General features: G+C 42.0%; 1 protein-coding gene across 19 annotated transcripts in view; it reads left to right on the forward strand.

The window, feature by feature from the left end:
* TNIK (TRAF2 and NCK interacting kinase) overlaps positions 1-15,207 on the forward strand; it is a 724,668-nt gene that overhangs the window by 612,684 nt on the left and 96,777 nt on the right. For 10 of the 19 annotated variants that reach the window (XM_086944396.1, XM_086944403.1, XM_086944398.1 and 7 more), the window contains one exon: positions 3,510-3,770. In XM_086944396.1, coding sequence (XP_086800522.1) covers positions 3,510-3,770 — 261 coding nt within the window. The remainder of the gene's footprint in view (positions 1-3,509; positions 3,771-15,207) is intronic. The other 9 variants (XM_086944405.1, XM_086944399.1, XM_086944400.1 and 6 more) reach the window with 1 other exon arrangement.

Here is a 15,207-nt window from a genome sequence, read left to right on the forward strand (position 1 = left end):
CTAATGGGAATAACGGGAAAGGAGTGAGTATGCTCCCCAAATCCTTTATTTCCTTATACTTCAAGGTGCCTGTCCCATGGCTGCAGTCGAGCCTTCGGAATGCCAACTCATAATATGGACAACAGTGGAACTCCTCAGTACCACCCTATGGCAGCTGCTTTTCCCTGACCGTAGCTGCGGCACTTGGCTGGCAGTCGACAGGCTGCGGTCTCTGCAAAGCCAATCCGTCCATCTCATAATTACGCAGTTGGACCTTCGAGCTCGCAGGGGTCAGACCACGGCAGCGGTACAACAGTCCACGGGCTACCAAACTCTTAATAAGACTCCTAGTCCTAATTGTCACATCTTATCACTTTCACTTAATAGTTTTCTATCTGGCCTGATATTAAGGGAAACGGAGCCTTGTCCTCTAAGGCAAACTTCTGCTGCATGTCCCAGCTTTTACTAGCTTTTTCAACTGTCCATCTTCGTTAATCTTTATCTTAAGTTTTATGTCATGATTCATCTGTCCAGCTGCTTCTCCTGTTTTTAAGTTTCCATTATGACAAGGCACCTCCCCCTCCCTTCTCCATTGTTACCGGCTATTTTGGCGAGGAAAATATTCGTCAATGGTCATCTTGCACATACTCTGTGTGGTGCAGGATGAAATTAAAAAAGAATTAGAGAGACAATGGAAAACAATGACTAACTACTGTACGTGCAGATAAAAGCACCAGATTAAAAACTAATCGGTCCCAAAATGTATTGCAAGTCAATATTATTTTGAAATTACCACAATTTGGCATCCTGCACTCCGCACAGGTTTTACTCTCCCTTTTTATCTGTACACAGCAAGTTGTGTTCTTTTTCAACACAAGATAGCCTGACTGCAATGCACTGGCATTTTTCTGTCCTTAATAGTCAGTTAATATACTTCTTAGAATGCATTTAGATGAACTATTTCTCTGGCATCCTTTAATGTTTTGGTACTTACTGTAAACTGGAAGCATAAAAAACTAATTTCCACATCACTGCTGAAGGTGTCCAATTCACTTATATGCTGTTTTTTAAATAGATGTAAGATCTTGGAAAAACACATTCATTTTGACAAAAAATTATGACGGAATATAATCACTTTTGTAAAATCTGCAGGTCACTAACCTACTGAATGTCACATTCCATATTGCAAACACGAAATGACCACCACAAATCGATCAGGGTCGTAAGCACTCTAATGCAGTAATCGATCACTGTAAATAGATGCATTTACACTGATTTCTAATATAGTGAATACAGGACCAGGTCTGAGGGAATCAAATTGCACAACCCCATTGCTTATACATTATATAAGATCTAAGATCTTCTTTAAAGTATTTACATTTATTTATGCGTTAAGACTCTTAATGCATCAGATTCTTACTGTAAATTATTGATTGCACATTACAGAAACTGCATGAAAATAATAATTTCATTCTTGCAGTGTTGGAAATTGAAAAATAGTCTTGACATTTAGAAGCTATTCACTTCATTTGATGGGACAGATTTGGCCTTCAGATAGTGTCAGGCCAATATGAAAATAAATTAAGACATCCTGGAAGGGCGCTGTTTCATTTCTTTGTTAGTAGAGTCAGTTATGTCTCTGTTACATCAAAGAATAGCAAAGGAAAATAAAAAAATGGGAATCGCATCTTTTGGTTTGGTCTTACGTGCCCCAGTCTTTCATTTATTTAATTCTAGGAAAGGAGTTGTTGATTTAAATAAAGGTAGGCGTCCTGAAGGGAAATTGTCTCATTTTATTTATTCGTAGGCACAAAATGATGTCTCTGTAACATCAAAGTGCAACATTGTCAAATTAAAAAGGGAGGTCACATCTGCAGTTTGTTCCTGCATGCCAAAATCTTTCATTTATTTAATTTTAGTGAAAAACATTTTGTTTTTTAAATGTCCCGTTACCCAAAACATTTGTGGTAATGGGATCACTTTTTCCATGCACACTTTTCACTGTACTATTCCACTTGCCTTACTAATCCCCGCATCCGCATCATTTGCAAATCAGAAAAAACATTATCACTTTATATGTAGACAATATAAATCAATATAGTTTAAGAAATATTCTGCAGAAAATTTGTTGCATCTTCATGAAGTGTTTGAATGATTTTAACTCAGGTTATGGTTTTGTTCTCATGTACATTATGAAATCCTTTTCAAGTATTTTACATTTTACAAAAAGTACTTAAATGAAATGTGAAATATTTAAATCATTTTTTAATTTTGAACATGACATGTAAACTTAAAATTCTATCTAGGCCAGAAGGGAAGAATTTATTTTTTGCTTAGTTTCTTTTTTCTACACTTCAGTTCATCATGCATGTACCGTTAACCTATGTAGTTAATTTGTTTTGCCTTGATAGGACATTGCTATAAATAAGTTTGCATCTCACTCTTATAAAAGAGGATCAGTTGTTGGTTTCTAGATTCTAACCTGCACTTCATGAGGATATGTGGGTTTACATGGGAAAGGATTATAATTCTTCAGCAAGCCATGTTGGCCTACAAGGCCATATTGAGAATGACTTTGACCTTCAAACTTGAGCATAATGCATAGCACATGAATTTCACAGGGCGGTCTCAGTGTATGGAACTCACCTTTCATCACCCCTGGAACTATTGGGTAATGCAAAATGAGGAAACCATTTGCAATATTAGATGCAGAGAACCCTGTTAATAAACAGGACAATCTTCATCAGAGATTAGAATCTTCCTTGGCTCTTACTACACTGTACATAGTTTGCTCTAATTGAACTTCTCGAAGATTTGGTTTGAAAATTGCGTTCTGTGTGTTTCACATTTTTGATCTAATACATTTTCCTGGGGTTTACATTTTGGGTTTTTCATCACATACATTTTTGAAATCCCTGTCTCTGGTCTGTTGGGGCACGTATCTCTTATACTGCACACATTTGCAGCTGTGCCAGTCTTCAGCCTGATTTGTTTTTTAAAAACAACAAAAGCAAGGCAAGTGTCTTTTAGTAGAGTAGGCCAACGTCACAGGACTGAAATCACGATTTACTGATGAACAGTTACATGTAAACATACATGTTTTGGACATTCAAAGGGTTGGAGATTTTCTCCTTCAAGGGGAGGGGTAAATCCCTTTCCAAGGTGGGAAAAGATAGTGATCACCACCCAAAACTGGCAAGGCCCTGTGGGAAGTGATCCTGTTCATGGAAATCTTTTTTCCTCTGCAAGAAAAATAAGAGAAAAGTTAGCCTGTGCACTTGCAATTGTTTCTGATTATTTATATGTGTGAGTTTCCAAATCTATTCCAGGATTTCACCTGGAAATTTGTGACTGCCTCAAGTTTTATTGCAAAACTTGAATGAGTTGTGAGATCTCCTGTAAAAGTATATTCAAGCAGGATTTGCCTAGCTCTGGGTGCAGATTTAGTAATTTATTTGAGAACAAGGTCTACTGGTTAAAGGTCTAAGTATGTCAGAGAAGGGAGTGACTTATTTTGCTCTTTTCCACAGCTTCCTGTTCTGGTGTCTGTTAAAACACAAGGGTCATCTTTGTCTGGATCTCAGTCATTGCATGAACAACCAGCCAAGGGATTATCTGGCTTTCAAGATGGTCTAATCTCTCATCGGCCTGAGCTGCCACGACAAAACTCTGACCCAACCTCTGAAAATCCCCCTCTCCCTCCTCGGATTGAAAAATTTGATAGAAGTTCGTGGCTCCGACAAGAAGAAGATATGCCACCAAAGGTAACATCTGAACTGAAACATCTTCAGGTCATTAAAATTTCTCAGCTTTGAATTATCTTGTTATGCATTTTTTTGAAAATATCTTGCTACATACCTATGAAAAAGTAGGCATTATATGTACTTGGTTTCCTAAATCAGTACTAACAATCAATAATATAAGGTTTTATAGTCTGTGAGCCTAGGAACTGTTCAGATGTTTCATGTTAAAAGAATTATTGGAAATGCATTTTTTTTAAAAAACATATGATTGAAGAATATATTAAACCTTAATATTGAACAAGATCATTGCATGTTCTATTTTACATAAAAAAAATTACTACCAGAGTCAAAAAGGATTCACTGTCCATCTAATCCATTTAGAATCCTTTCATTGCCGGTGGAATGTTTAGATTGTGTTCAGACTTCTATCCTGTTTTCCCCTTATAGTAGGATGGGTCTTTGTTCTAAATCTACAGTAGGTACTAGATAAAATAGGTTTTCTGTCTCACAACAAATGTGTGAACTGGGTATTAAATTAAAGATTTTTTGCATCTTATCATTTGAATTTCATGAATTTTTTTTTAATTAAACTTAATGCTACTTTATGATGACTTTCTATTCCCACTTCTAGGAACCTTTCCTCATGGTGAGGATGGTTGGAACACTCTGCTTTGCACTTTCAGAGCTCTAAAATGTCCCAGCTCCATGCATAAGTAAATCATTTTGACCAGGTTTATTCTGTGCATTTTATGAATTTAAGTCCTGAAGTTCTAAATGGATACAGAGGACTAAAAAATCCCAGAATACAAAAAATAACTATATGAAAAGATCTACTCAGGCAGGTATCTGGGAAAGTTAAGAGCTTTGAAATTTTAAAAAGTGTAAGCCCTGGTGTTGTAGCATGAACTAGCCGAATATGGCTGCTGTCCTGTTAAACTCTCAATTGATCACTATAATAATGACTCAAAATTACTGAACTCCTCCGTACATGTATTTGATGCAATAAGTACAAACATTGATCCTGGAGCAGGCAAGAGTGCATAAGAACTCAAGAGGATTGTACAGAAAATGGACCTTTGGTGGAATGAAACCGAAGCTCCATTCACAATGACTTTAGATTTAACATTCCTTCATATAAAATGCCATGGAAACAAGTGCAATAGTTGCCAGGTACATGCCTACTATACGAGCTGTTTCTGGGTGGACAGCTATCAAGGGAACTCAATTACTAGTGTTTCTAACTCAAGGACAAGTTGTGGTTGTTGTATGCAGGCTTAAGAATGGCTTTTTTATGATGCTAGACTAAAATCCAGAGCTTAGCTCATGAAAGAAAGATGGCTTAAAGTCAGCCAAAAGTGGACTACTGGACTTGCTGTTAAAATAAACTGTAGTGAACAGGGAGCAAGTGTACACAATAGATGCATACCTTAGTGACAAAGCTAGTTTTTGGTTCTCTACGCCAAGGTTTGCATGTATCAAGTTAAGCCAGCCTGCCATTTTCAAGCCCTATAGTGTGCTGCAGGACATGAGTTGAAATCAGAGTTGATATCATCAGCATGCTAGCAAGAGACGCTACCTACAGCCGAGCAAAGCACAGGATAGAGATACACCCAGACATCCACTCATTTATCTGCACCAATGATTATGTCCTCACCATGCTCAAATAAGAAATCTAATGTGCCCCTTCAGTTACGTCAGAAATGAGTCAAGCAGGTGGTGGTGCTGGAAGACAACACCTAAAGGGAAATTACGATCCTATTTGGAAACTCTTCAGACCAACTCGGTTTCAAAATCGTTTCCAAATGAATCCGGTTATGCGAGTCTGACCGACCTAGAACAATGCTTTTGGTCAGATTCCTATTGACTTCAATATAAGCCTGTATTCTGAATGAGAATACAGGCTTCCATTGAAAAAAGGGTTGTTGGGGAAAACCATACACCTTTTGACTAGCACACCATGGTGCCTGCCAAACTATGCATGGTTTAACAGGGGGGTCCCGTCAGTACCCCCACGGGCCTCAACCGGAGACCTCAGGGGGGAAGGGGGGACTGCTACAGGCCCCCTAATTCAGATTTCAACAGCCATTTTGTGTCGGGCAAATCGAATCGGAATGGCTACCCGAATCATCAGTCATCGTAATCGTAATAAGGGATTTATTAGCAAGAGATATAAGCCATTTGGGTATACACCAATGGTACCATGTTTAGGGGAGAAGCACATGCACTTTAGCACTGGTTAGCAGTGGTAAAGTGCTCAGAGTCCTAAGGCCAACAGAAATATACACCAAAAAGAGGAGGGAAGTGTGCAATAATTTTAGGGTAAGACCACCTTAAGAATGACTGGTGTATGTAACACGTGTGTCCCCTCTCCCCCAACCTGAAAGTGGGGAGATCTTTCCTACCACTAGGGAGTTCTCATCACTAAGGTGAAATAACCTAGACCATCAGCTTTGGCATGGTCTACCCCTGTCTGTGTTCCATCCTGAAGTCCATACACTGTAGGGAAACCACATTGGATTCTCACCCCTCATTTGCATGAGCCACCTGTGCGGCCTGTGTTTAGTCTGAATCAGGAAGTGAGTACCAAACAGGTATTGCCTCAACGTCTTCAGTGCAAAGACCACAGCAAAAGCTTCTCTTTCTTTAGCACTCCACCTTTGTTCCCTGAGGAGTAACCTCCTGGAGATGAAGCCTACAGGTTGGTCTGGGCCCTATTCATTTAGATGTGATAATACTGCCTCTATGCCATGTTCTGAGGTATCTGTGTGAAAGATAAACTCCTGGAAGAAGTCAGGGGCCCTGAGTACAGGAGCTGTGCACATGGCCTTCTTCACGGAGTCAAATGTTTTTTGGCATGCCTCTATCCAAATCATATTCCTAGCCTGCTGCTTAAATGTCAGCTCTGCTAAAGGTGCAACAATGGTGCCATATTCCTTGACACACCTCCTGTAGTTGCTCAGTGAGGCTCAAGAATGCTCTGACCTCAGTCTGGGATTTGGGGGGCTCCCAGGCCATGATAGTCTCTATTATGACCTGGAGGGATTTCACCTTACCCCTGCCCATCACATCTCAGGTACACCACAGACCCCTGCCCTATCTGGCACTTACTGGCCTTGATGGTCAGGCCTGCCTGTTGCAGACCCTGAAGCACTCCATGGAGGTGAAAGAGTTGGTCCTTCCAGCTGCTACTGTTAACAGCTATGTCAATTCAGATAGGCAGCTGAGAAGGCCTCCATACCAGCAAGGACCTGGTTCAACAACCTCTGGAAGGTGGCAGGGGCATTTTTGAGTCCAAATAGCATCACACAAAATTGGTAGTGGCCCTCCGTAGTCGAGAAGGCTGACCTCTCCTTTGAACATTCTGTTAGGGTGATCTGCCAGTACCCTGATGTAAGATCAAACGTATTTAAGTGCCGGGCAGACCCTATTGATCAAACAGCTCATCGGCCTGGGGATGGGATGAGCTTCTGTCTTTGGCACAGAGTTTAGCCCTCTATGATCCACACAGGACCTCAGTTCAGGTTGGTATCCGGTGGGGCAGCTTTTGGTACCAGAACCACAAGACAGGCTGGCATTCACCTTATCTGACAACCTGTAAGATGTATACTTAACAGGGAGGTTGTCGCCTGTGTCCACATCATGGGTTCACAGGTGGGTAGTCCCAGAAATAAGGGAGGACAGTGAAGAGTACTGTCCCAACATTTAGTGGCTGTCTCTATGCTGTTCAGATGTTAGACTGGGGGAAAGGATTACTCCCTCCACAAACCCATATTTCTCTTTGGAGTTTAAGAGGTCAGGGAGAGGTTCACTCTCCTCCTGCTCTTCTTCTATCCCTAACAGAATGGTGAGTTTAGACCTCTCAAAGTGGGGTTTGAGGCAATTGATAAGGAGCACCCTGTGGGGTTGCCTGGCGGTCTTGAGGTCCATCAGGTAGTTGGCCCTCATAGGGCCCAGTCCATTGGTACTGGATGGTCCTGGGTTCTGCCGGTTCCATAACCCACACTTTTTGCTCCGGCTACAATCCATCAGAGGTAGAATTTTGGTCATACCACTCTTTTATCACAGCCTGACTTCTAAGTTGCAATTTGTGCTCCTGGAGGCCAGCATGGAGCTCACTACATCCTGGGGAATCTTCCTGGGAGCTTGCTCCCATCCTTCCTTGACCAAACACAGAGGTCCTCTGAAAGGGTACCCATACAGAAGCTCAAAGGGGCTTAAGCCCACTTGCTTTTGTGGTAAGCTCCCTGTAGGCAAACCGGCATGGCAAGAGGATGTATCTGTTATTCATCAGGGTCTCAGGTTGGCCTCTAATCTTACCTTTATTGCTTGTGTTGAATTAACAAGCAGGTTTGTTTATGGTGGTAAGGAGTGGATAATTTGTAGGTTACCCCAAACTACTTCCACATTGACTGCCTGTATGCAGATATGAAGTGTGGGTCCCTGTCAGACACAGCCTCCTTAGGTAAACCCACTAGGGTAAAAATCCCATCAGGGTTTTTGCCACTACAGGTGCAGTCATGGTTCTCAGAGGGATTGCCTCTGGGTACCTAGTGGCATGTTCCACTAGAACCAGGAAAAACCTGTTGCCTGATGCAGTCGGGGGAGCCATAGGACCAAAAATGTTGATGCCCACCCACTCAAAGGGTGTGCCAACAACAGGCAAGGAAAAAAAGGGAGCCTCTCCGACTCTGCCCTGTCTTCCTGCTGGCCTGGAATGTCACACAAGTCCTACAGAATGCATATGAGGAATTCTTGATGATTGGCCAATAAACGTGGGGGGGAAAGCCTTGCAAAGTTCTTGTCTTGGCCCTGGTGTCCTGCCAAGGGAATTTCATGAGACAGCTTGAGTAGGAAGGCTCTGTAGCAGTGGGAGACCACTAGCGCCATTGTTGTCCTATTCACAGGAGTCTTAGGCACACTGAAAGGAGGTTGTCCCCCCAATAAACATAACTTCCTTTTTTTTATTTTTTATTTTATAACTTTTTTTATTGACAGCACAAGCAAACTTACATTTCAAAAATAAAATATTTTACAACGATAGTAAAATAAAAAAGAAAATTAAGGTACATGAATTCCTTGAAAGCTTAATCAAATAAAAGATAGGCAAGGACATCTACAGTATAAGAAAAAAAGAATACATTAGGAGCTATTCACAAATCGTGAATAGAGAACAAATTGCCCCAAATTTTATCAACCTTCTTTAAAGAACCAATCCCTCGAATTTTTGCAGTTGAGAGTTCTATATCATATATCTCATTTACCAGTAGCCACCATTCGGTTACCACTGGTGGTTTATCAGAGATCCAAGCCCTAGCAATTATCAATCTTGCACAAGAAATTAGAATAAACATTAGGTCCTTATAATTAACAGTATTTGGTTGTATTCCCAGAATTTTCATCTCGGCGGAGATTTTACCAAAAAACAATATATGCAGTTTCAACACTTTTTCTATTTCATCCCATAATGTTTGTAGAGCAGGGCATGAAAAAATTATGTGTACTATATCTGCTGCTAGTAGATCGCATTTTGGGCATTTTATACGTTCGGGTAATGAATTGTTCCCTGACCATTTAAAGAAGTGAAGCGGCGTGTAGTATAGCTGGCATACAGTCTTGTACGATTGAAGTTTTAAGCTAGAAGAATTAGTTAAAAAGTTACTGTTATAAAAAAAAGTGGAAATATTATTTGAAGAAATGGGCAGTCCTAAAGTAGTTGTCCACTTCTGTGCGATTTTGACACAGTCATCCGGTTTAGATAGACAGAGACATTTGTACCTTGGAGAAGTGTGGCTCACTGGTTAGAGGAGGCAGACCTGGAAGCAGAGGTCAGCCCGGGACCAGGGTTCAATTCCCGGCTCGGCGGGGTCTTGAGACCTAAAATGTCCATGGACTCGACAATTCTCGCTCCGGTGCCTACTCGATTCATGGGTTCACACTCTGCGACTCTGGGCAATAGCTTGCTTAATCTCCACAACAGCCCCTCGCGGGGGGATGCCTGGCTTTCATCTTGCGGATACCCTGCCGGGGTTATCTCACAGGGGAATACCAGGACGGGTTCCCTAAGCAAGCGCTTAGAAACCGCTCGGTGATTTGTGCTATATAAATTCCTGTACATTTACATTTACACATTTACCCCAAGCTAATTAGTTCACTATTTGTTTCCCCATAAATGTAAATCCAGATTTCTGAGTCTAAAATTTCCCTTAGTTTCATTTTATTCATGAAGAAGTCACGTATCTGTGTGTATTTAAAGAGAGCATTTACAGGTAGTTTATAAAGTGTTCTTAGGGTATCAAATGTTAAAAAGCCTGATGATCCGTATAAATCGGAGAGGGTTTATACCGTGATTAGCCCATACTCTAGCTATTGGGTCGCTAAAAATCTCAGGTAAACCCGGATTATACCATATGCCTAGATTTGGGTGGAAGAACGTAGTTTTATTAATAGCCATAATAGTATACCATATATGTACTACATCTTTCGCGGTCTTAAACTTCACTCGTTTAAAGTAGTTCGGGTCGTTGCTTCTAGCTAAAAATTGTACAGAATTTGCACCTAACATGAATTGGTGATAGAAATAAGGATAGTTAGAAGAAAAAAGGCTGCGTATCCGACCCAGGAAAGAAGCGTAAAAATAAAATTTAAATTTGGGGAAATCTAGGCCACCTTTAGTAGATGTTAATTTGAGAAGAGACAGAGCTCTGCAATTTTTCTTGTAGCCCCATATGTAGCTTCCTAGAATACCATCCAGTTTTTTAAAAAATAGGTTGTTGACGTATAGCGGGATGGACCTGAACAAATACAAACATTTTGGCAAAATATTCATTTTTATAAGGTTGATTCGTCCTATTAAGTTTAAGGGATCCTTATGCCATTTTTTAAGGGTCCTTATTGTCTCCTTCAATAGAGTATCGTAGTTTAGGGTCATAATTTCTTTTAAGTTGGATGTTATTTTAATGCCCAAGTAGTTCGCAGTGTGGCAAACCCCCAAAACTGGAGCCGGGAGCTTATGGTTAACAACGATTTGTGTTTTGTTTAAATTTAATTTGTACCCCGAGACCAAGCCGAAATCGTCAGCTTCCTTGATGATCCCAGCATTGGCTTTAGGTACATCGGTAGTATAGATTGCCAGATCATCTGCATAAGCAGTAATTTTGAGGAGGTTATTGCCATGCGTGAATGGAATAATACATTCTCGGGTCAGTATTGAATTAATAAAAGGCTCCATTGCGAGAGCAAACAAGAGGGGCGACAAGGGGCACCCTTGACGTGTGCCTCTTAAAACCGGGAAATTATTGGAGATTAAATTAGCATACCCTATTTTTGCATTAGGTGAATCATACAGGGCTTGAATGCTGGTAAGAAACAGTTTCCCAAAGCCCATCCTCCTTAGTAAAGCCCAAAGATAATCTCACCCCACTCCGTCGAAGGCTTTTTCTGCATCTAATAGCACCATACCGAGTGGGGAGGTGTTAGTATTGGCAACGTCAAATGCAGTAATGGCAGTGTTGACATGTGCTGTTGTGTCTCTACCCATCACAAAGCCGTGCTGGTGTTGGCTAACTAATTTAGGCATTAGCGGGGCTAATCTCATAGCTAGTAGTTTTGAATAAACCTTGGCGTCAGCGTTTATCAAGGAGATGGGCTGGTAAGACCCGCACTCCACAGGTGATTTACCCTTCTTTAAAAAAAAGATTATTTTAGCGGTTTTCCAGGATTTAGGGATTTTGCCTGAGTTTCCAATTTGGTTGATCATTAAGCAAAGTGTAGGTAGAAGTTCCTCGCTGCAGCATTTATAAATTTCCATTGGAAGTGTATCATCCCCAGCGGTTTTCCCCTGTGGGAGAGAAGAAATAGCCATTTGTATTTCAGAAAATGAAAAATGTCCTTCAAGTGGTTCCATCAGGACAGGTTCCCTATCTAGTGACCAGTTCTTAGTTAAGTATCTTTGCATGTTCTCTTCTGTAGGGGTAGTTTCAGGTGTGTATAGTTTGCTGTAGTATGTTACAAACTGTTGTAGTATCTGTTCTGGTTGATTGTAGCTAATCCCATCCGCCCCAGTAATGTTTTTTAGAATTGGCCCTGTCTTCCGCAACCTTATAAGCTAGAATTTTGCCAACTCTATCGCCACTTTCGTATTGAGACTGTTTGTATTTGTGTAGTTTCAAGCTCACTTTTCCTCTTAAGAAAGTTTTAATTTTAGACCGAAGGGTGGCTAGTTTTAATTCCAATAAAGGTTTATTTTTCAAAATTCGCCTCCCTGAGTTCTCTTGTATAATAGCCTCGGCCAAGTGTTCTTCCAGTGCACGTATTCTAGAGGTCATTTCCAAAGTCTCATCTTTTCTTTCTTTGTTTTGCCTCATATTAAATTGTTGTGCGAACCCTCTGATACTCGCTTTGCATGCGTCCCATACATAGATAAGGTGTGCTGAATCTAAATTAAATTCTAAGAATTCTTTAATATGTTTCTTCAGTTGAGAAACAAAAAAAGTATCTATTAGCAGGTACCTTGGAAAAGAAAATAGCCTGGCAGCCGGTTTAGGAGATAGTACATTAAACCGTAGTATGATGGGATTATGGTCCGACGTTACTTTTGGGCAGATCTCCATTTTACTGCCCTCTAGAACCTGATCTGTCATCCAGGCCATATCAATGCGGGAGCACATTTGGGGAGGGGCAGAATAGTATGTATAACCTGCAAGTGTCGGGTGTAGGTTCCTCCATACGTCTTTTAAGTTATGAATGCGCGATAGCTCTAAAATAGCTGCCCTGGTTTTACGCATACGCTGAAATGGATTCGTCTTGGTAGTGTCCCTTTTGTAGTTCATTACGCAATTGAAGTCTCCCATCATTATTATGTCTCCTTCCCAATCTAAAAGTTCAATATTGAGACGATCAAAAACCCCCGCATCGTCAATGTTTGATCCATACAAGGCACATAGTACATATTTTACATTCATTCAATTAAATTGTGCTAGTGCCCATCTACCGGCTTTGTCAGCAGCAGTTCTAAGTAATTCTATCTTCAAAGTTTTCTTCTTAAGTATAGCAACACCCCATATTAGTACATTCAAAGAAGTACAAGTAATCAGTTCATATCCCCCTTGCTCCATCATCTTACGATCCTGAAATCGAATATGAGTCTCGTTTAAGAGGGCAAAGTGAGGGTTATACATCTTCAGTTCTTCAAAGACTAACTGTCTTTTAATTCTATTGTTGAGACCAGAGACGTTCCATGCTAGACAGTTTATTTGATACATTTATCCGTTTTTAACCTCAGTAAGCAGTGCCTATTACATTTATTATTCAGGTCTGTGCATGTAATTGTGCTTGTGCTGTCATTTTCACCCTTGTTACCCCTACCCATTCCCCCCTCTTCCCTCTCCCCTTGAGCTTCTCTCCCTGCTCTAGAGGTCCCACCCCAAGTACCTACCCGGAAGCCTCCCTCTATCTTCTGCTGCCGTTGAAAGGGCAGCTGATCTGAGAGGTCTCCCCGCAATCTCCCCCTCCGTATTAAACTTGTGTACAAGATCTCAACCCATCCCCATCCTCTTTTTTTAATAGATCAAAGTGGTCACTCATAACTTTCAGATTCTAGATTTCTGTAGAGTTCACTACCTATATTTAAGTATCCATTTTTGCCAAAAGTTGCTCTGCGTCTTTAACATTATTGAGAAAATGAGTGTGCCCTGCTTTTATAACTTTAAGCGTGCAGGTTCCTGGAGATATACTGTATCCCCCCTAGACTTGAAAGGGTCTATCAGTTTCCGCAGCACCCATCTTTTGTCCATAGTAGCCTTGCTAAGGTCTGATTTGGCAAAGAAAGTTATATTGTCGCAAGTCACAGGTGTATTCGGTCTAGCTTTCTAGGAAATTGCCTGTCTTAGTAGGTAGTTGCCGAAATAAACCAGAATTGGTCGGGGGTATTTGCTCTCTTTATTCTTGGAAATAATCGGCAATCTGTGTACCCGTTGAAGTTGGCAATCCAAGTCCCAGTCGCCCAGGTCTGGGAATGCATTTTGAAAAAGTCGGATCAAGTAGGCCCTTGCGTCAGAGCCTTCAGTCCCTTCAGGAATTCCCAAAATTCTCAGATTCTGGCGCCTCTGTCGGTTTTCGAGATCCTCGACCTTGTTCTTCAAGGTCTGTATGTCTTCCTTATGTTCTGATGTGGAGGCGGTGTTAGTGGCCAGTGTTTCCTCGACGTCAACTACTCTCTGCTGTAGTTCTTCAATATCTTTGGTAACTCCACTTGGCTTGTTAGTGACTTCCTGTAGGCAATTAGGTATCTGTGGACGTGGGGGAGTGTCGGACCGGAATATCAAGCGCGGAGGCCGTATATAGTGGGCAATGTTTGTTTATTTCTTTCCCACTGGGTAAACAGAGTATGTAAGGGTCTTTAGAAAAAATGAACACAAAACAGCTCCTCGGGTGATGTATGGCTCTGGTCCGGGACACGCGTAGAGCTGGTTCCTCCGGAGTTCCGGTCTGGGTGGTCCTCGGAGGTTCCGGGAGAGAAAACAAAAATAAAGGAGCCGTTAGTCCTGCCGGACTTCGTAGGTTAACACCATTCACCAGCACCCGGGTACACGTGAGGGGGAGGAAACGACAGTGAGGGGGGGACGGTCGGGTCGGGTCAGGATCATGAAACAGGATGGGTGTCAAGAGGCAGAATGTGCACCGTGCGATTGGACGTGAGGGGGACGGAGGGTATCTATTTACAGTGCTCTTCAGTGCTATACAGTTCCTATACAGTGCTACGGGTGAATGCGTGATCTTAGGGCAAGCTTTACACAGGGAGACTATGTACAATGCACCTAGTGTGCTACAGGGGTGATTCTCGGTCACTTACCCGCTCCGCCGCAACTCTCCAGGTTGAGTTGCGGCCGCTCCCCAGCCACCTCCTGCGGACTCCACCAGTCCTCACTCCACACGTCTTCTTCCTCGGTCGCCTTCTCCATCTCCGCTCCGGTCTGGGTCCCCTGCCACAAGCTTGATCCGACGTCCGACTGGTTCCTGGTTCCGGCTTTTCCAGTGTCCGGTTCCTGCAGGGGGGAGGGACTTCCGGGGTCGGGATGGTGTGCTTCCGGGTATCCGCGGCTCCTGATTGGCTCCTGGAACAGAGGACAGAAGGTTGGATGTCTGGTGGGCCGGGTTGTTGCTAGGGATGCCTCGGGTGTGGTTTCCATGCTACTCGAAGGTCCGAAGAGACGCGGCCCAAGGGCGGTATGGGAGAGCGCCGTATCACAGTATCTTACAATTATCTTCCTTTAGTTGGCGAAAGTGTAGTTGAGACTCTTCGTGATGGACCATTAATGTTTTTAGGATTAAATCCAGAGATGAAGAAGTAGTCTCAGTTTGAGAGGTGGTAGGAGAGAATATGAGAGATGTGACAGGAGATGTAATGGGTGTAGCCATAGTAGCTGGTATGACCGGTATTGCAGTTGTCTGGTAACTAAAACTTGTAGTAGGCGTGAGCGCTACAGGT

Source organism: Lissotriton vulgaris, chromosome 11 (assembly GCF_964263255.1).
Source record: "Lissotriton vulgaris chromosome 11, aLisVul1.2, whole genome shotgun sequence".
NCBI classification, from domain to species: Eukaryota; Metazoa; Chordata; class Amphibia; order Caudata; family Salamandridae; genus Lissotriton; species Lissotriton vulgaris.